Raw genomic sequence first — 23099 nt, 5'->3', positions numbered from 1 at the left:
GACGATGTATTCCTCCTTTTTTACTACCTACCAAACAAATTAGCGTATAGAGATGCATCGGAGCTTGTCGTATAGCCTCAGAAGATATTGTATGTATTTTACCCACCTTCTACATACACGAAGTTGTAACATTTCTATATGTATGATGTCGTCAAATGGTAACCTCCTTTGATTAATGATGTCGAGTGTGAAAAAGAAAAATACTATAAGCGTTATCATCATCTTATATAATCTTTCAACTTGCCAAAATACCTACCTGTCTACGTGATGGGCTAATCTAATACTTTAGTAATTTTTTATACCCTTATACAAAATACAACATCACATATTTGGATAATTTTGTTTCTCTTTTTTTTATCAAATATTGAAATTTTAGTGTCATGGACCATCTAATAATGTACTTTTATCTACATTCATTCCTAGTCAGAGAATTCCATTGAATTTTTTTTTAAAATTATTATTTATGTTATTTTTAGTTTATGTGTGCGTGTGTCTGTGTGTATTAATTTTTATTTTATTTTTTCCAATATTTCAAAATGTCGCTGTTTATTTTCTTCTTTTTTTTCATGTGTTACTTTACTTTATAAATTATGAAAATCGCTTCCAATACATTTTTTAGGTGATTTTTTTTTATACATACCTAATAATTATTTACCATTATAAGAGTATTTAAAAATTTGTTATTGTATTTTCTAAAAATATAATAATACTTGTAGGTGAATTAATTGATAAGAATCTTAAACAAATAACGAGAAATGTCTCTATAAGGTCGGTTAAGTTACCTGGTAAATATAAAAAAATGTACCTATTACGTTATATTTTATGTAATGTATTATGTCTACCTTCTCTATATACGTGTCCCTATGAGGGAATTTTTTATTTTTACGGAAATATACCTAAATAGAAAAAAAAAACATTGCTTTCCTTGAACCAATACTTTTATTTACTATATCTACCTACCTGAACCATATTGTATCTATCTCAGTTATCTTCGTAGTGTAATATTATTGTACTTTATTGTATTACATACATTGATCGTCGCAGAAATTATGCTGGGACCATACCTGAAGCATTTCACAAACGTGTGTCAATTTCTCTCTTTCTACCTACCTATTTTCCTTCTTATTTATATTATTTCTTTCTTGTATCTTTTCTTTCCAGAATATCTTTTTTTTTTTTTTTTTTTTTTTTTTTAATTTATGCCTGATTTTTGTACAATATTTCCGCCTGATTACTTGAGCAAATAATCTACCAACCTGGCGAAAATGATCGGATTTGATCAGGTCTGATCAGATCCTTATCGGACCATGAATACATCGTTGACCATACTTGGATATAGGTGATTCAGATCCATTTGGATATGGCCAGATCTGATTAGAACTGATCAAATCCGTTCATTTTCCTTTGAGAAGCTATCTAGGAATAGCTTTTCTGAGAAATTTACGCAGGATGTTTTAGGGTATAAGGGTGAAATTTATTCGAAGAATTTTTGCTGTACTTATTTTGACAATTGAGCCTGGAGAAACTGGTTTGCCCAATTTTCAGGTTATTACCTCCCGATGAACTGATCAAATATGAATTCTGATCGGATTAGATCTGATCAGATGAAATTACGTTTTCCCTGTTGGATTTAATCAAATCTAGGTAATCAGACTTGTTTCATAAAGTCTGGATTGGATCTGGACATCTCGTGGGCCAAATTTGATCTGACTAGATCCAGTTACTCGTAGGTCAGAGTTTCAATGGAAATAGATCTATTAAGACCTGATCTGATACGGTTTTTCTCCATTATATCAGAGTTTAAGCATAATTGGATCTGATTAAATCTGATCAGATTTGTTTTATCAAGTCAAATCAAATCTGGACATTTCCTAGATCAAATTTGATCGGACCAGATGAAATCAGATCAGAGTTTTGATCAGATTGAACATATTTATTCTGTTCTGGTCTAATTCTATCTTTCTCGATTGCATCAGAGTTATGAATGATCGGATTATATCTGTTCAGATCTGAGCAGATTCATCAGAAAAACTTTAATTGGATCTAATCATTTCTAATCATACTGATTTAGCAAGTCATGATCATTTCCAGACATCTCCTTGATCAAATTTGGCATAACAATATGTATAATCAGATCATAGTTTTGATCGGATTAGATCAAGATGTACTCGTATTCAGACTCAATCAGATCCGATCATATAATAGTTCTGATCCAGTTACATGTACATGTTCGCAGATCTGATCAAATTCATTGGAGAAAATTTGATTGGATCTAAGAAAATCTGATCAGTCCTATTCATCTGGTCAGATCATATCCGTACATCTCCTCTATCCAATCTGATCAGACCAGCATTAGGATATCCTCAGATTGAATAGGTTTTGATCGGATTAGATTTATTCAGACTTCATCAGATCTAGGTAATCTTCCCAATGAGTTTGTGATTTGAATTAATCTTTCAATCGAACTCATCACTATTTTGGATGCTTGTAACTTTTTCAAGACTTTCAAAATTGATATATTAAAAATTGATATCAATTAAAATCATGTAAACTATTCAAATAATTCAAATACATATTCAGACAAAAAAATATTTTTTTTGCAATTTTGAAAAAAAATGGTGTATTTTACAAAACTAGATATGATTTTTTGAAATGTTGGCAAAAAATGCATTTTCAGAAATTTTGACAAAAATAAGACTTTCTGACAATACATGCTTATACAAAAAAACAGATATAAAAAAGAAATTTTTTGGAAATTTTGATGATTAAAATTTTTTTTTTTGTAATTTTGACCACAAAACATGCGATTTTTTGGGACAAAAAAAGCAAAACTTTCTGTAAATTTTGACCAAAGAAAAGTTTTTTTCTGCAATTTTGGCAAGGAAAGAACCTTTTGAAAATTTATATTTTGAAAAACAGCCATTTTGGATTTTTTTTAAAACAGTAACATTTTTTGGAAGTTTTGGTGAAAAACTTTTTTTTTTTTGTTATTTTGACCACAAAAGACAAATCAACAAAAAAATTTCTGTAAATTGTGACCAGAGAAAGAATTTTTTCTGAAATTTCGACAAAAAACGAGTCTTTGGAAACTTTTAAAAAGAGCCATTTTGGATTTTAAAAATTGAAATTTTTAGGGAATTTTGATGAAAAACTAATGTTTTTTTGTAATTTTGACCACAAAATATACGATTTTTTGGGACAAAAAAACCAAGACATTTCTGTAAACTGTGACCAGAGAAAAGTTTTTTTCTGAAATTTTGACAAAAAACAGCTCTTTGAAAACTTTAAAAACAGCCATTTTGGATTTTTAGAAAAAAAGTGAAATTTTTTGAAAATTTTGATGAAAAACTAATTTTTATTTTGTTATTTTAACCACAAAAAATACGATTTTTTAGGCCAAAAAACCCAAGACTTTTTTGTAAATTTTGATCAGAGAAAAGTTTTTTTCTGAAATTTTGGCAAAAAACGACTCTTTTGCAATTCTGATTTTGAAAAACGCCCATTTTGATAATTTTGACAACAAACTGATTTTCTCCTGAAAATTTTGATTTACAAAAGTATGATTTTTTTCGCAATTTAGGCAAAAAACCTCAACTTTTGCCCTTTTTTGCACATTGAGGATGATAAGGTCTTGGTATAGAGTGCCTGAGAACCTCTAAGTACACATTGATGATGTTATGAGAATAAAAGAACATTTTTTGACAGTTTATAAAGGAGAGGTCGAAGGTCTAAATAGTGGTTTTTTCATCTTTTTGCGAGTGTCCAAAAAATCTGAAAATTTGAATGAATCACTTCCACAGATGAGTATGTACCTTTCTGATGATAAAGCATTAGCATAGGTATTTATTAGACTTTGAAAATTTGAGAATCAAATTTCATCGAAGAAAAAAAGCTGCAAATTTTTTTTAAATCCCAAATTCATGATCATCTTCCCTCCTCCTCTAATTTCAGGTACAAAACTGACAAGAATGAAACTTATCAACCGAAAAAATATCAATTTTGATTTTATCACTGCTTTGAGAAATTATTTTTCGAGAGGAAAAAAGGGAGGATAGTGTAAAATGGCATTTGCCCCAGATCCATTAAAGCTCTCGACAATTCTGAGCATCTATGTTTGAAAATTCACCATAAAATTATCTTTTTTTTCACACATCAGTTCTCCAATAAAAAATATAAATTGAAACTTATGAAAAAAACTTGAAAATCCCACTTCTTTGGCAAATCACATTTCGCTCCTGCCGATGGCAGAACAGGCAACTTCATCTACAAGAACTTAAACGAACTAAAATAATAGTGGGAAGGGAAAAGGGATGAGAGCTTTCAGCCTTACTCCTATTCTGAACCACCCCGCATTATTGATAATAATCGTGTGTTTCGTTTGTAAAAATAAAACGATTATGGATTATGGTAGATGTAAAAGAAAATTCCTATAGACTCGTTTCCCCCAATTTTCTCCATAAACCAGACCAATTACAAGAGGGTTAGAATGTTTCAAAAGTTTTAATTCGAGTAACGAAATTATATTCTTCGGTAACTTGATACTTTTCTTTCACAACTTTCGAGAACTGTCAGATGGATGTTAATAATTCAGAAAACGTGCGGTCAGAGAGATACGAATCCGCGAGATACTTACATTATAATTCCACTAATCTTCCAAGCGATTAAAAGAAATACAATTTTCAACTTTAATTCGATTTTTATACTGGAAAAAAATTAATAATAAATAAAAAAGTTTGGAGTTTGTGCGGAAATTCAGCTACTACAGAAGACATTTGACAAAAAAATGAAAACAAAATAGTTTTAAAGAAGAAATGAACGAATGCTTGAAATTTGACATTGGTGACGTTGAGAATGATGTTTGCTGTAGAATCTCAATCCTTCGCCCTTTCTCCTTATAATCTTTTGTTTGCGGTTAAGATCTTCTCTTCTTTTTTTTTTTTTTGATACACTAAAAGTGAATTATTTGTGGTGTTGAAACGTGAAATCATTGAAATCATAAATTTTGATTTTGAAACAACCAGCTTCAAAATGCCTGAAACTTAGATTTTAAAATCAGCATGTTTCAAAAACCCTCTAGCAAGATTTCATCAAAAATTTGATACCCCCTCCCCCCTCTGATTTTTCCGCTTCACTTGCAACCAAATTCCTAGATATGATAATTCGCACGAATTTTTTTCCATCAATATTCTGATGGATTTGTTTACGAGGTTCCTTTTTATATATTAGCAAATTTGCAAATTCATAAATTTTAAAGAACAACCAACACCTGTCAACACCCATAAACAATTTTATAGAATAAAAACATTCGAAATTATTTTGGGTAAACATTTATGCAAAAAATAAATAAACACAGGTTACCCGAAGCGAATAAAAAATTCTCCAAAAATTGTACCATCTGCTCTCTAGCAACGAAATTCCACAAAAAGACTCACGAAGGGTAAAAAAAATCACGCACTGTTCAATAATTCACTCAGCATAAGTTCGAGTGAATCGCTAAATGAAAAAAAAAAGAAGTACCAACCGGAAATACGTACTTTAAAAATTTTCAACCAACGAATCGATATTTTATCGACTACGAGATAAAAATACCACATAAAGTGGCGGCAATAAAAGTTTTGATGGATTTCAACACGAAGACGAATATTTTTTATATTCTTCGAATAAAGAAAAAAGAGAAAAAAATATACCTATTGTTGTTGGTTTGAAAAGTTACACAGTATGTTTTGACGTTTGATCGACTCATAACGATTCTTCATTCTATCCTCTTTTCTTTGTTAAATTGACTGCAACGGTCATCGCTATTTTACTTCCTGTTTCCTGTATTAAAAATTTTTCATTTCTTCGCTTCTTTAAAACGATGTTTCTTCGGAAATGAAAAATTGTATTTGAAAATACAACCTATAAGTATACTAGATGAAAGAAAAAAAAGGCTTATCCGCCTTTATTATTACCTACCTTTTTTTTTCTAAATTAACAAACTCGATATCCGTCCCCGCCTGCGTTCTGTTTTTCAGACTTGCTCGCTAAATATCATTTATATACTGACAAAAGGTACCTATCATTTGAAAAAGTTCCTTTTGCGACAGCACACATATGAAAATATCATTAAAAATAATTAATTCTGTCAATTATATTATTTTTATATGTTTCGTTTTAAAAGACTAAGAAAAAATTGTATATTAGTGTGTTTTGTTGTATGTGTATTGTATTAAAAAAATAAAACTTTGTTAAATTATTGATGCAAATTAATCAAAAAAAAAATTGTTTGTTTGTGTTTCTTAGTGCGATATTATTTATAAATTATTGAAAATATATACGTATTCATTATTTATTTTGTTTATTTACGAGTAGGGAATGAAATGTGAGTAAAAGGTCATTTTCTTCTTCTCTCTCCATCAAGTAGGTACCTACCTACCAACCCAAAAATTAAAATTCAGGAAGCATTATTTAATATACAGCCTTTGGGAAATAAAAATTTGAATCCACCAAACGATGACTCCTTCCCCAATACTCAGATTACCATGGTCAAAAGTCGATACTTAATGTACCTCAATAGGTACTTAATTGTGTCTTATAATGACAAGAAAAAAAATTTGACCGACACCTAATGGAAAACACCACGAACAGGAAATCTGTAGCAACCTACATCCTGCTATAAAAAAAACTGTAAAGCTTCTGGTCTAGAATAAAGCCATTAATTTTTTAAAAATTTATCTCGATATAGGTAATGATAGTTATCAAAGTAAAAGAATTACCTATTAATAGTATGCGGAATTTTCCACGAAAAGGGTTCGATAGCTAATTTTCGTCACTTTGTTAAAAACACCCTCTGGGCTTATGATGTGAGTTTATTGAAGTAAAATGTAGGTATCACATTAACGAAATTATAAAAGGAATAATTATCAAAAAGAGCTTAATTGAGACCTTAAGTAGATTATATACTGGGTGTAAATTGACTACGTCATTGACGTTGGTGAGGCACAGGGACGAAACTAAGGGGGTGTGGAGGGTAGACCCCCCACCCCTCATTCACAAAGTTGTCAAACTTTGAAAAAGTCTGCAATTTTCAAAAAAAAATGTATGATAAAAAAGCTATTTTTCCGATTTTTTTGGAACATACAGTTTTTTCTTTCTGAATATCTGCAAATGGAAAATTTCTGTTCTAGGTATCTACCTACCTACTTACTTGACTTTCAAAAATTCCAAATGTGGAGAAATTGACTTCTTGTGAAAAATAAGTGTCCAATAATTTACTTCTTGAATCATAAATTTTTGAAAACCTGGGCCCTTGCTTCGCTCTGTAGGCTCGTTAGGTACCTACTTTGTATTCTTCGGAATCAATTTTTGTAAAAATCCAAGTATTTCTCACAAGTGAGTAACACTCAAAAAAATGTTTAAACCAAAAAATCAACTCCTCGCATTAAAAATAAACTTTTTTTTTTTTTACTTCTCAAAACTCAAATTTTTGAATTTCTTATTTTAAAAGTTCGAATTTCTAAAAAAAAACCATCATTCAAATTCTAAAATTTTGAAATCGAAAAAATCAAACCCTTCACATAAAAAACATTGTGTTTTAACCTATCAAAATACAAATTTTAAAAATCGTTTGCCCTCGCTACGCTCGGGCTAATTTTTTTGCCAACCAAAAAATTCCATGTTTGAAGCTTCTAAAAATTGAACAGGGAAAACGAAATTTTTTTGTAAGTCATGATAGGCTATAAGTACAGTTGGGATTTTTATGTAGATATATGAAAATATGCAATATTTTGTGCAATTTTTCCACCCAAAATTGTCAAAAAATATGCAAAAATTTCAATTTGACTAGGTAACGTAGGTACTTATCCCTAAAAAGGATTTTTCACGCTGAAATACATGAAAACTTTTAATTCAACACAAAATGAACCCAATGATCAAAAAAATACATTTTTCTTTCTAAAAATAGGCACAACAAGTCATTTATAAATTTATAAATCATTCCAGGAAAAATTTTTCTTGATGATACTTTAGCAGTGTTGCGATTTTTTGAACAAAAAAAAAGTCTTAAAAACCTCAATTTTAGCAAAATTTCCATGAATATGCAAAAAATACCACAGAATTCTCAAATATTCAAAAATATGCGGGGTTTTCCCCTAAAATATGCTAAAATATGCAATTTGGTCAGAAATATATGCAAAATATGGAAAATGATATTGGGTTTATTCGTTAGGGAATTTCAGGATTTGAGGAGATCTTATCAAATTTGAACTTTTTCTAGTCCATAGAAAAGTATATAAAAATCCCAGCTCTACCTATAAGAAGACGTATCTATAATGTCAATTGGTATTGTTATCTCATCTTTCGTTATATTCGGTAAAATTGATATTTTTTCTCGCATCAATCAGCAAATTTTCGACTGCTCATCCCCTCCCCCCGAACAAAAACTTTAGTTTTGTCCCGAGTAAGACGAAATGGTAAGCAGAGATAATTAAATTAACATCTCAAGGAGATTTTTACAAATTGTATTTCAGTTGGAAGGAAAAAACTGATAAGTATTCTGGGAACTCCTGAACTTCACAAAAATCAACTTTGAACTTTTCTAGTGGCCTAAAAACGATGATATGAAGGTATATAAAGACATCAAGAGACCACACCAGATCAATTGTTTCAAATTTTTAAAACTTTTAGATTTAGCAAGAGGGGGGGGGGGAGTGTCAAACGTTGGCCGAAAAGTTTCAAATCTTTTCAACATCTTATTGAGGTTGTTTGGCCATGATTTTTGATTAGGCTCCGTCAAAGTAGTAAACTTTAAAAGGCTCCATTATTTTATTTTATTTCATTTCTTTTTTTTTGACCAATTAGAAGAGTGGGGTTGTGATTTTCGAACTTCTCAGACTTGTTTTTTTAATAAAAAATCTGTCAAAATCTCAAAAAAAAAATTCTAGTCACTATTCTGAAACCGTATACCACGAGACAAATAAAATCATATGAACATTCACATTCGGAATTATTCAATTAATTTAGTTGAATTGGATTGAACTAAATTCAGGACAAAAATTAAGTAAAACGAAAAAAAACAGAATGACTAACTTTGGTTTTTTCTAGTGGCCTAAAACGGATGATATGAAAGTACTGAAGACACCAAGAGACCACCTAAACAATTGTTTCAAAATTTTAAAACTTTAAGCTTGAGCAGGGAGGGAGGGCTCAAACATTGACCAAAAACTAAAAAGTTGAAAAAAAATTCCAACATCTCATTGAGGACATTTGACCATGATTTTTGGTTAGTCTCTGTCAAAATTTTAAAAATCTTGAAAAACGACCTACCCAAGTATGTAGTCAATTTTGAAGGGCTCCCTTTTTTTTTTTTTTTTTTTTTTTTTGAAAGAAGTTAGAAGAGTACTTAAGGTCTTCAAGTATTGTCGAACTTTTGAGACTTTTTTTTCATAAAAAAATCTGTCAAAAAAGATTTTTTAGTCACAAACATTGTAACCTTATTCCACGAGACAAATAAAATCAATATGAAAATTTTGAATGATTCAAAAAAAATTGAATCAGATTAACCAAAATTCAGAACGAAATTGAATAAAACGAAAAAAAAACCAGCATAACTAAAACTTTTTCAACTTACATAATTTCGTGCATCAAACCTTACCATTTACTCAGATATTAATAGAGTAGATCTGTAAATTTGCTCCCTTCATTTTTCAGCATCAGCAACTATGATTACAAGTATGCAGATGAGTTTGCAAGATATTTGCCACCTGTCCAAAACTTTGTGGTTCGTAGCTCCTACCTCATTGAACCTTCCTCTTCTTTAGCAGCGAATTTCATCCATGATCTATTTTCTCATCTACCAAAATGATTTTTCGAATACTTACTTAGGTATTTCTTCAGGGGCATGTTGTTGTACCCCAGAATATCATCACAAAAAGGACGTCCAACACCGCAACACGACGAAATCCAATCAGATGAAAATTCCTGCCGAAAATCTCACCAATTTTCCCTTACCACCGTAGGTATAATAAAATAATAAAAGTTTCAATGAAAATTTCGATACCTCGTTTCTCAAGATCTTTTCAATATCAAAGGTTTTCGAATTACACCTCGGTAGGGAAAAAGATCCCTTTCTAGGTACCTAATCTTCGAGTCTCAAGATGGTTGGCGTTTTTATAATAACCCCAGGGACTAGAACAACAATACGAGCCGAGACTTTGAAAAAAAAACCAAGCCTTTTCTTTTTTTAATTTGCCGCGTATTTTCGCGTAATCACAGGTCGAATCGATATTTCATACTTGAGTCGCTTTCTGCTATGGTACAGCCACAGTCGAGAAAAGCGATGCGAATTAAACTTGCGAGCTCGGCTATTATATTTTGACGTGCTTCTTGAACTGTCGCCTGTCACCTTAGCATAGCGCTACCTAATTGGGTATTTTCGTTCCGGGTCAATAATTCATTCGGCAAAACGCAATACACGGCAGTTCTTATGGCTGAAAATTATACAGGGTGTTCCAGAATAACCTTTCACTTTTGTTTTATTAGTAGCTCTGAGAGAAAAATGGTTACGGAAATTTTTTTATAACCAAAATGAAGTAGAAATGTGCCGTTTTTAGACCATATATTTGAGTTTTCATTATAAATTAAGTTTTAAAAATTATTCCACCAAGATGTTTTCCATCATTTTTGACACAATCGACCAAACGTTTTTTAAAATTATTGAACACTTTGTTGAGCATTTCTCTTCTAATCAGTCTTGATTCACGAATAATATTATCTAGGAGCTGTTTCAGAGTCCTAGGATCATCTTGATATACTTTTGACTTGAGGTAACCCCATAAAAAAAAATCACATGCTGAAAAATCAGGGGATCGAGGTGGCCATGAAATTTCTGTGTTCAGCGAAATTATTCGATGACCAAAATGCTCACGCAATAAAGAAATCGTGTCCGTTGCGGAATGACAGGTAGCGCCATCCTGTTGGAACCAAGTAACTCTATACTTGTGTCTGCGTTTCAATTCAGGAATGAGAAACTCGTTTAACATTTTGCGATACCTCTCACCGTTCACCGTTTCATCAAACACATACGGTCCCACTATACCGAATTTAGCCACGCCCATCCAAACAGTCAACTTAGCGGAGTGTAGAGGTTTCTCGTGTATTATCATCGGATTCTCTGTCGACCAGTAGCGCATATTTTGTTTATTCACATCACCGTTTAGATAAAAATGAGCTTCATCAGTAAAGAGTAACGAGTTCAATGGAATCTCACCAGTATCAATTCTTGTAAGCATATCCTCGGCAAATGATTTTCTTCTCACAAAATCAGTTTTTTGTAACTTTTGAATGATTAAAATCTTATATGGATGGAAACTGAGGTCTTCAGATAAAATTCGTTGCAGAGAAGTTGGTTTGATTTTTAAATTTAACGCTCGTTTACGTATTGAAGTGGTAGGGGTAGTCTGTACTGAATGCCTTACTCGGTCCGTTGTTTCTGGCGTTCTTACTGATCTTTTCCGACCTGTAGGCTTATTTTTACAAGCATGAGCGGTTTTCTCGAAGTTTTTTACCCATAATTTCACTGTTGGCCTCGATGGCACTTCACTTTTACCGGTAAGTTTAAAATGTTTGCGGAAGGCACGAATTGCACTAATGTAAGAGTCATTATTTTTGAAAAAGGCCTTTACAATAAAAGCGCGCTGCACAGCCGTCCACTTCTCCATGGTAAAAAATTAATACTGAAACATAATTCGGCATGTGTTGGCTACCTGGAACCGCTTTTACCATTCCCCTAACACCATTTGAACGCAGATCAGTGCTCACCAAAATGTGAAAGGTTATTCTGGAACACCCTGTACCTTCTCGATGTACTGGTATTGGGAAAATTCGCGGATTAATTTGCAAACATTAAGCTCCCATTACAGAAGGTAACTTTCCATTGCTCCTGTGCGAAAGTTTTCACGCAGATTTTCCTATATCACTACCGCTCTCCCCTCCACACACCACAGCCGACTCGGTCAACCACATTAGATATCCTTGTTTTATATTTATTCAACTTACATTCACTGTACGAACCACTGAATGCCCAAAATAACTCAGCTTTCGCTTTTTTTTCTTTAAATTTTTTTTGTTACTTCGAAAGGAAAAAAAAGGAAAAATGGAACAGATGAAAAAGAAAATTATATTATATTTTTTTCTCCTTGCCTTTCGTTCCCAAAGAGAAAAGAAAAAAAAACACAGACTTCGATAAGTTTCTAATTTACGTGAAAAAACATTTTTCATTAAAGAACTTGCGTGAGCGTAAAGCGACAATTTCAAGAGGATAATTCAATTTTCATTCTTCCGGTTGCATAACCAGCTCCGCGTAGAAGGCTAATAAAGAAACTTTAGGATATACGAAAATCGAAAAATTTAACTTTCAACTTCTTATCGAAATGAACAAAGTAACGAGAAAAAATTTATTTTTTTTTTGTTTCTATTTTTCAGCCTTTATAAGGGGGTCAATTTTATTTTAAATCAGCCCATTTTTTGGTTCAAGTCCTGTCCTAAGATATTAAGTAAATTTTTTTGTGGCTTCCTCACACATTGAGAAAGAAAAAAAAACATCATTGACGTCCCCACCAATCCCTCCTCCCTTCAGATGAGTTGTCGAGTTTTTTTTCGGTTTTCGATTCGATCCCACCAACAACTTTTCATTGGCTCTCAAATTTCCTGAAAGTTGGAAAAATCATGTGAAACTAATTTTTTGATTCTCCCCCCCCCTTCACTTGAAATTGAAAAAAAAACGTCTACAGCACATAATTTATTAGGTTTTTGGGAGTGTTCTAGGCTTATTTGATATGGAATGAACTACATACCTACTAGAAAAATCATTTAAACCAAATTTTGTCATTTTTCAAAAGGCTTTATTTTTGAAGAAGGCCTGAGCTTTTTTCAAATCGATATAGACAGGTGAATAGGTACCAACAAATTCATCAGATTTTTTTCATTTCTGGCAGAACGACAGATAAGGTCATTTTTTCAAGTAGAAAATATTTATTCTCACGTATAAAAATCGTTGAAATACAAAAAATTAGCAAATAAGGGAGTAAAATATACATAATTAATGTAGGTACTAACAATAAGCTTTAAAAAAATGTAAATGCAATTCGACAACCAATACGATTATTGATAAGGTAGGTAAATTATAAAAACAGAAAAACAAAATTACCTCACTTTATTTTAAAAAAATTATAAGTACGTAGACAGATAATGATACAAAATATATTTAAATTATTGTGTTTGATTATAAAAGTAAAACAAACAAGACCTAAAATTCTTTAATCATCAAAATACCACGACCTACAATATTACAAAATTTGAAAAAAAATTGCAAAATGTTCTTGCATAGTGAACAATTGGAACATTATTTTTCCTGGGTGTTGCTTTAAAATTCTAAAGGATCAAAAGTTCTGCTCATCGTTGTTTTTTCTTTTTTTTTTAGAGTACCTATATTCTAGACTATTAATTGACAAAACATTTTTTATTTTAGGTAGATACAGACATTTTGATAGGTATGAATTTTATGAAAATTTATCAGCATCTAGTAATCAGTATGACGAGTATTTCAAAAACTTATCTAACTCAATTCAATTTAAATGATCTATTTCTGGCATTCGTTCACATATGAATTGAATGCATACATTTTTTATCACCATAAGTGGTAAAATTTTTGGAAGGTACGCCAAACTAGACGAAATTCATTAGAAAGATAGGTATGGGCCAGATTAAATTTTTTGCTAGGTATTATTTTGAACAGGTATCGATACAAGCAATCAACATCTCACTAATGCTGATTTCTCTTCATAATCTCCAACAACTCGTTGGCAATATTCGTTTGCTTTTGTTTATCATTATCAACGACAGCAACTTGCAATAACTTATGACCCTGAGAATTGCGAGCATTCGTCGCAGCAGAAAAATCATCAAGTCCAATTTCTTTCAATTTATTCGTAGCTTCAATACTGCCTTTTTCTATGCCTTTGAATAATTCGTCAATTAATTCGAGCAACTCGATGATTTCTTGATCAGTAGAAACATCGATAGGAGTTTGACCCTGATTATTGACAATATCGTAGATAGCACCATTATTCAATAACGATTTTACAATATCCAAGCAACCACTTCTGGCAGCAATGTGAAGCGATGTCATACCACCAGAGGCTGTTTTAGCATTAACAAAGTCATTCAATTTATTGGGACTGACGTGTTGTAACAATATCTGGATAATTTTGTTGTTACGTTTAGTAGCAGCTGTGTGCAATGGTGTATTACCTTTGTTTGTCGCCTGAGTAACATCAGCACCACTTTGCAATAAAACATTCACCATTTCAACGTGTGCATTGCTGACAGCAAAATGCAGAGGTGTTCTACCATCTATATCTGTGCCATTAACATCAGCGCCATCCTTTAATAGTAGTTTCAGAGATTCGATATCACCTTTACTGGCAACAATGTTAATATCTTTCTGCAAATTTCGAGTGACTTCTGATTCACTACTACCTTCAACCTTCAGTTGAAAATTGATGAATTTGATTTTCTTTTCGATATCTTTGACACTCGGATCATTTGAGCCAAAAACAGACTTTCTTTGATCATAACATTCTTTGAAGAGTTGGAGGGCTGAGATATGTCTGCCATGAGCGTGAAGTACATTCGCCAAGTTGTATTGAGTATTTAGAAGTTCCGGATGGTTCCGTTTCAAGTGTTTCTTTTGGAGGTCTAGAAGCTGTTGAAAAGCTTCCACAGCTTCCTGATGTTTATTTTGTTTGAAGAGTATTCCAGCGATGCTATTTAATGTACGTAAAGTATCGGTATGGCCAATACCCAGTATAGATTTCTTTTTTTCTAAGACCTGGTTGTAAATTTTCAAGGAATCTTCGAATTTACCGAGATGGGATAGTACCAAGGCTATATTATTTTGCACAATTACCGTGGATATGTCCTCAGTGCCCAGAGTTTTTTTCCTGATCTTATAAACATACTCATTAATACGTAAAGCTTCATCATACCTGCCCAGACTGTCTAAGACTAGAGCCAGATGAAACTGAGTATCTATAATATCAGAATGGCTGGATCCCAATAATTCCTTCTGAGTTTTGAGAACTTCTTGAAAAATTTCATAAGCTTCATCATGTTTTTCCTGCCTATAGAAAACTAAAGCCATGGCACTTCTGGTATCCAAAGTATACTTGTTTTTGAAACCAAGCATTTCCTTCTGTTTCTGAAAAACTTTTTCCAGAATATCCAAAGCTTCTTGGTAATGTCCTTGCCTATACAATCCTCTGGCAATATACACTTGGATGTCTAAAGTTGCAAGATTATCAGGCCCCAACAATTGCTTTCTTTTTATGAATATACGATTGAGAATAATTAAAGCTGGTTGACAAGAATCTCCATTCAAAAGATCCACAGCTTTTTCCAATTCAGACAATGTATCACCCTGGGATACATTTTTCAATTTTTCAATAAATAAGAGATTTTGTTGAGGTGCTACAGCTATCAGTGTTTTGTTGTCACGATTACAGGTATTCATGATTGCTTTCAATAAACTGGGGTCTTTTAAGTTGTCAAGCTCATCGATGACTTTAACATCAGCGTTTTTTACTTTTTTGAATGATTCTTCAATTAATTTCAATAAGTTGATAATATTTTCATCGCTGGTGTACTTCAATGGTGTTTTACCATTGGTAGAAATTGGATTGTAAACTGCACCATGATACAATAACGCTTTTACACATTCAAAATGAGAAAATTTGGCAGCATAATGCAAAGGTGTAAAACGTCCACTACAAATTGCATTAGGATTGGCTTCATTTTCCAGCAAAATATCAACAATTTGGTCACAGCCTTTCCACGCAGCGTAATGTAATGGTGTTGTTTCATTACTAGCACTTTTGGCATTGACAAAAGCACCTGATTTGATGGCAGACTTGACCTCAGCAGTACTTTTACGTTTCACAGATTCGAATAACTTCTCTGTTGAAGTAAAGAGTTTTGAGAGATTTTGGTTTTTGGTAAGATCCATGTAGTTTTGAGAACTGGTATCTCGTATTGAGAGATAATTCCGATCAGTTATCATACGCAATGGTGTAACAGAACCATTATTAGTAGGATTATAAACCGCACCATTTTCCAGTAAAATTTTAATAATGTTTTCATAACCGAACACAGCAGCAAAATGCAAAGGAGTAAAACCATTAACATCTTTAGCATTGACATCAGCACCTTTAGATATCAAACATTTGGCAACTTCTAAGCAGTCTTTCATGGCAACATAGTGCAATGGTATCTGATTATCTGTACCAGGCTCGTTGACATCCAATCCTTTGCTAAGGTAAAACTCAACAATATCTCTAAATCCTTCCCTAGCTGCAATGTGAATAGGTTTAGAGCCAGATGAATTCTTGGCATGGATATTGGATCCTTTTTCGACAAGATATTTTACGGTTTCCAGGTTATCTTCTTGTGAAGCGATGTGAAGAATTGTCCAATCAGCATTACCTTTAGCATTCAAATTCACCGTTTTATGCTGAAGTAATACTTTAACAACAGGTAAATGACAATGCCCCACAGCTAATTCTAAAGGTAGTCTGTTATCGCCATCCTTGACATTGACATTTGCCCCATTACGTAACAGAAGTTTAACAAAGCTTGGAAAACCACATCCTGCAGCAGCATGCAGTGGGGTACCATCATAACCACAGTAATTAACATTGGCTCCTCCAGCAATCAAAACTTCACCTACTTCTTCATGACCTCTTCGAGCAGAAATATATAATGGTGTCATATCATCGCTATTCAGGGCATCGACTTTAGCTCCCTTTATTACAACAGCGTTTGCTATATCTTTATTACCAATCTGAGCAGCCAAATGCAATACCGTACTTCCATTCCTCACAAAATCAACGCGAGCATTATTCTGCAGTAAAATATTCACAATATCAGTGCGATTTTTCATTATAGCTGCAAACAAAGGTGCACCACCTTTTGAATCAACATCAGCTCCATTCGCTAGCAAAACTTCAATAATTTCTTTGAACCCAGATCTGATAGCAGTCATCAAAGGCGTGACACCATTTTTCCTGGCATTAACATCAGCCTTGTTGGCAATTAAAACCTGGACAATTTCTTTTTGGCCGCTTTCAATAGCTAGATGCAGTGGCATAACTTCTAACTCACTAAGAGATGATGTACCCGGTAGTGTACCTGCTGCATTGACTTCAACTTTATTCTTGATTAAAAACTCTACTACATCTTTGTTACCATTTAGAATAGCTCCATGCAAAGGAGTAAAACCATTTGTAGCTTTTGTATTCACATCAGCTCTATTTTTTAATAAAAATTCAACAATACTTTTATGGCCACCATATGCAGCTGCATGTAATGGTGTCATACCATCATTGTTTCTAACATCTATCTTGCATTTATTTTTTATTAGCAAGTCACAAATTTCAACTTTACCACGCTGAGCAGCAACTGTTAACGGTGTATTGCCATTCATGTCTTTAGCATCAACTTTAGCTTTATTTTTAATCAAAAGATTGACAACGTCTTTATGGCCTTCTAGAGCAGCTATATGTAATGGAGTAAGATTTTTATTAGTTTTAGCATCCACTTCTGCCCCATGTTGAATTAGAAGCTGAGCCATGTCTTTGTGACCGAATTCTGCCGCACAATGTAAGGCTGTCCAACGAGTTATATTTCTAGCATCAACAATTACACCATGTTTCAAAAGGGAAGCGACAATTTTCAAGTGACCGCCCCGTACTGCAAAATGTAATGGAGTAATACGTTCAACTGTAACTAGATTAGCATCAGCTTTGTAAGAAAGCAAACTTTCAACAATTTTATGGTGTCCATATTTGGCAGCATAGTGCAAAGGAGTATTATAATAAATTTTGTCCGGGATGTTGGGATTGGCTCCATGTTTCAATAGGATATCAGTTGCTTCCAGATGACCATGTTCAACCAAGTAATGTAATGTTGTGCAACCACCTAAAACTTCAGCATTAACATCGGCTCCTTTGAGAACTATAGCCCTTACTATTTCTGGATGACCATTGATCCCCATTGTATGCAATGGTGTGCCACCTTTTTCATGTCTCGCGTGAACATTTGCTTTACAACTCAGTAAAAAATTAACCATCTCTAGACAACCGAATTCTGCAGCTATGTGAAGAGGTGTATAGTCACCTGAGGCTTTGTAGTTGACATTTTTCACTTTTTCTAGTATGATTTCAGCTACCTGGACGTGATTACATTGCACTGCGTGATGAAAAGGTGTAAATCCAAGGTTATCATTCGTATTGTAGCAGCTACCACAATTTTGCAGCAATATTTTGACAACGTCTTTCTGACCACTTTTCGCTGCAATGTGAAGTGGTGTTCTGCCATTGTTATCTCGATGATTGAATGGAACTTGTGCTTCATTTATGAAAAACTCGACAATATTTTTTCTTCCATGAGCAGCAGCAACATGAAGTGGGAGTTGACCGTTTAGATCTGTAGCTTCAGCATCTAAATTCTGATCAAGAACAAATTTGACAACTTCGAGACTAGGCCCACAAGAAGCAAAATGCAATGCAGACCATGAATTATACAAACTTTTAGCATGAATGTCAGCTCCTTGAGCCAGACAAATCTTCAACTCTTCAAGATGACCTTGTTCCAGCATATTGAACATTTTTTCTTGATTGGTAAGGGTGACAAGACCGCTATCGAATCTTTCTTTCAGCTTGGAGAGATCATTCTTGACGAATTTGCCAATTTTCGAATTACTTTTGGCAATATTTTCAGTAATGAGCTTTTCTGCATTGAGGATGATCGCTGTGGACGGATCAGATAACAATACATCAAGTAACGTATTGCCATGGGCTAGATGATCACGCAAGCATTTACCAGTTAGTAAAGGTGTGTATTCGTCCAAAAAAAGCAGATTATTTTCCAGATGTTTTTCAGATTCGCCCAAGATTGACATTACATCAAGAACGAGAGTCTCTACCACAGCTTGCAATTTTTTATTGCCCTTATAAGAAGGAAGTTTATTGATCAATTTACCACTTGTCAAATCATTTTTCAAAATTTTTTCCAATTCGGACAACTTTAGGACTAGTTGCTTATTATACTTATTTTTCAATGCCTTGTAATTCTGATTCTGTTGTCTTGTAGGGATAAAAGTACTTCTCTCATATAATTTTTCTTTCAATTTTTCCAGCCATTTGATGTCATTTATTCGAGATTCAGCGACATTACAAATCTCAAATGTAGAACTGAATAGTTGATCGAGATTATCACCCTCTACTCTTGAACTAGCGCTTCGGTAAATGTTTACAGACAATTGGACAATTTCTTTAAGATCATGCGACAGTTCTTTTTCAGGAAACATACTCTCCAATGTGGTACAAGCTGAATATTTGAGAACCTTGATACCACCTGGGTTGAGATGATTTTCACCTTTCAGGAACGATATGAACCCCTTCAGTAATCCAAGTTTTGACATATAATCAATGCTGATATTTTTTGATCTGTTTTTTACAAAATCTATTATTTCATTGGCTTGCTTGAAGAGTTTTTTCTCGTTATCAGTCTTGTCGACTACAATGTCACTTATTTCCCGAATGAGTTTTTCTAATTTCTCAAGGTCCATCGATCTAAAATTGTTCTCAGCCATTTTATCCACCTTGACGATTCTCAAAGTTTCTGCAATATCTTTAATCTCGTCCAAATTTTCACCATCGACGATATTTTGCAGCAATTTCCGGATCATGTTCATCTTTTTATTGCAGAGAATATCGGTAATCACATCGTAAATTCTTTTTGTATCATTCTGAACACCAGAAAAGAAGCTGACGTCGGCATTTTCTTCAATCTCGGTTCTTTTAGAAAGCGAATAAGCATGCGATAATGAATTACGTAAATCGATGATGATTTTTCTTGTGTTTTTGGGCAACGACAAAAGCAGAAGCTCGCTTGTAGCAGAGGATAGTTTGGGAGATTCCAAGGTGTTTTTTAAATACTCGCCGATAACCTGCAGAGTACGTGTAATAATTAATTGACCTTGTCTTTCTTCAGGGTCAATGGATAGAGCAAGATTTAAATACTCGTTTATTTTCTCCAGAGAGTAAATATCTCTGATTTCTTGATAATCTTCATAAAGATCTTTAAACTCGGGATGATCGCAAATGATTTCTTCGACGACTTGATCACGTTTCAATTTTGGAATATCTGCCAATCTGTTCATGTCTTCAATTTTTACATGTTTTTCACTATCGAGCACTTTGGCAAATTTTTCCAAGTAAGACAGTATTTTACTTTTATTCAAAATAGCCAAATAAAATAGATTGATTTGTTGTTGTTTAACATGAGAGGAAATAAAAGAGATTAAACAAAATACGATTTCTTCCCAAGGCAACCTATCATAGGTAAACTTAAACTGACGCTTGAGCACGTGAATATTTTGAGCAATGAATCGAACTACGAATAAAAATCTTTCATCTAATTTCTCACCATTAGAATACTCGGACTTCAAAAACGCAATTTTTTCAAGCACCAAGTCAACACGATCTATGATATTATTGATTTTATCTCTAACATTAATTTGAATATTTCCAGAACTATTCGAAAAGAAACGAAGATTTATCAACTCGTTCTCAACGAAAATTTCCATACTCTCTGACAACGAAACGTTTTTTAACTTCAAGTCCTCGTACGCTTTCGAAAGTACCTCATCTAGCTCTTCTGGACGAGTAGCAAAATAATCGCAGGGCCAATTTTTGATAAGAGTTTCAAGAAGGTCGACATTACCAGAAAGTACAGCGTAATAAAATGCATCGTGGCATGATTCGTCTTTATCACCAGGTGTAACGACATTTTTACCAACATTTATAGAGAGGTTTTCCAAGACTTTACCGTTATTAAGTACGTATTTCAGAATTTCTAGCCTATTATATTTACATGCTAGGATTACTAAATTAGTCGTTTTGATAGGATTTTCTGTATCATTATAGAAAATCTTGAGTGTTTCTCTACTTTCGATGTCGCTGATGAAACCAATAACTTTGACAAATTGTTTGAAATTATCAGTATTACCTGATACAATCGCTTTTTGTAGTTTATTCAAAATGAGCAGATAAAGTTCCTTGGATTTTGCTTCTCCTTGGTAGTATTTGTTGTATTCTTCCACGAACTCGTCTTCTGATGAATACGAATGCAACAGAAACCATTCATCTTCATTTTGAATAGGACTGATTTCATGTTTAGATGAAGACATGACTCATCCCTGCAATGCAAACATTGATAAGTAGGTATTAGACTAACAAAAAGGCAATCGCTTTAGTTTAAGTAAGTATGTACTTCATACACACTAATTCATTTAAATTGACAACTTGGCCTTCTCCGTACCTACAGTCATCCCACATCAAGACCTGTCATTTCTGACCTTTAATTTTTAATTTTTTCCCCTTTACAAAATCTTTAAATTTCAAAAAATAAATAGTTTGTAAAGGGAGGAATTGCGCCATTTTCCGTCGCTTAGGTGAGGGAAAATTGTTCTCCTTCTACCTTTCGCTCAATTCTCTTACGTAACCACGCTATCTAGCGGTTTAGTTCGCGTTAGTGAAGTGTTTCACGTTATCCGATCACAACTTCAGTCAATCACGGACTCACTAAGCGAGAGCTTAGTTTCCATTCGATAGATAGGTCGAGGTGCGGAGCCCTATCAGTACGTTCGACGTATGGAGCACGTACTTTCCACCTTATAATTACTGGGATATGGAATATCTTTTACGTAATGGACTATCGGATCGGATCGTGGTTACTCAAGAGATGAACTGCAGCATCTCTAAATTCTCTTTTTAGAGTCATTCATACTGGACCTGCCCTATCCGGCATGAATGCCCTTGTCCCTGGGTGGTGTTTTTAACACACATTTGCGACCACATGTACTCGCTTCCTTTAAATCAAATCGTAATTCTATTTACGTAATATATTCAGACTATTTACATATAATGCTTAATAACCAATAAAGCTAATGTAACGTTATAGTCGTCCGAGTATTCATTTATATTATTCTATGTGTATAATTTCTCATCTCATATTTATCTCCGAAGAGTAGGTATACGAGGCGGTAAATCGCCAGTGCCTATCTGTGCGTAGCACTAGGTATAGGTCTAACTAAGTCGTTAGGGTGAAGTTAGACCATGTAAGACATTAGCACCGCAGGTGCAAATAAAAAGTAAACACAGTCTTTACATTTGGCGCCCAACGTGGGGCACGAGTGCCATAAATGCCATAAAATTTCCATAGAAATCACGAAGATCCAAGGACCAAATACCATCAACCAAGGTCAACTTCAACACCCATACCTACTTTTCACATGTGTGTGTTTAGTTCATAAGACGTTATTAATAAGATTCTTGGACCATAAATCACCATAAAGAAGTCATTTACGTAAGGATTTGATCCAGCAGTCAATGGATAGAAATATGGTACCATTTATGGTTCGCATTTATTTCATGTGTATTTTTACGTAATGGAAGATGAACCAATTATTTCATCAGTTCGAGAAAAGTTCATGTTTCGAGAAGATAGGAATGCGAGTTCATTACCTATTTATCAAGCATTGATATGGCAGTAAAATACAAGTTTCATATTTGCACTCTACTGCACGAACGTTTTCGACTTATAAATAGATGGGAATTTTGACATTACATTATTTTAATGTGTTCAACAACGCGAAGTAGGTACCTACCTACGAGTCGGCGATTACATTCGAGTATTCAGCATTGTTACAACGGAATTACGTTCAAACATGTTACCACGATAACGGAGAAACGTGATTTTTGCTGAATTTAATACAATAGAAATTGTGTTCAAGTTTTTATGGGAAAATACTAATTCTACAGGCATTGTACTCTGGCCTATAATCCCCACCTCCGAGATAATTTATCTCTCACTTTCAACGGAGCTCCGAGCAATCGATACGATATTCGAATCATTATGTCTATTTCTCTCGTATGAAGAAGTTCTCAATATCGTTTCACTTTGCGTAACTTAGCATTTGCTTTCGTTATACTTCCAAACTTACG

The 23099-nt window shown here is 33.4% G+C and overlaps 1 protein-coding gene across 1 annotated transcript in view; it reads right to left on the bottom strand.

Moving 5' to 3' along the window:
* Positions 1 to 13378: 13378 nt before the first annotated feature.
* The window catches only part of LOC135848510 (uncharacterized), a 37910-nt gene continuing 28189 nt past the window's right edge, over positions 13379 to 23099 (bottom strand). The window contains exon 3 of the mRNA XM_065368427.1: positions 13379 to 21292. Within this exon, the coding sequence (XP_065224499.1) occupies positions 13799 to 21283 (7485 nt within the window). The 5' untranslated portion in view covers positions 21284 to 21292 and the 3' untranslated portion in view covers positions 13379 to 13798. The remainder of the gene's footprint in view (positions 21293 to 23099) is intronic.

The sequence above is a fragment of the Planococcus citri genome, chromosome 5, assembly GCF_950023065.1.
Source record: "Planococcus citri chromosome 5, ihPlaCitr1.1, whole genome shotgun sequence".
Lineage (NCBI taxonomy): Eukaryota > Metazoa > Arthropoda > Insecta > Hemiptera > Pseudococcidae > Planococcus > Planococcus citri.
The sequence above is the reverse complement of the archived record's forward strand: the minus strand, read 5'-3'. Positions and strand labels throughout refer to the sequence as shown.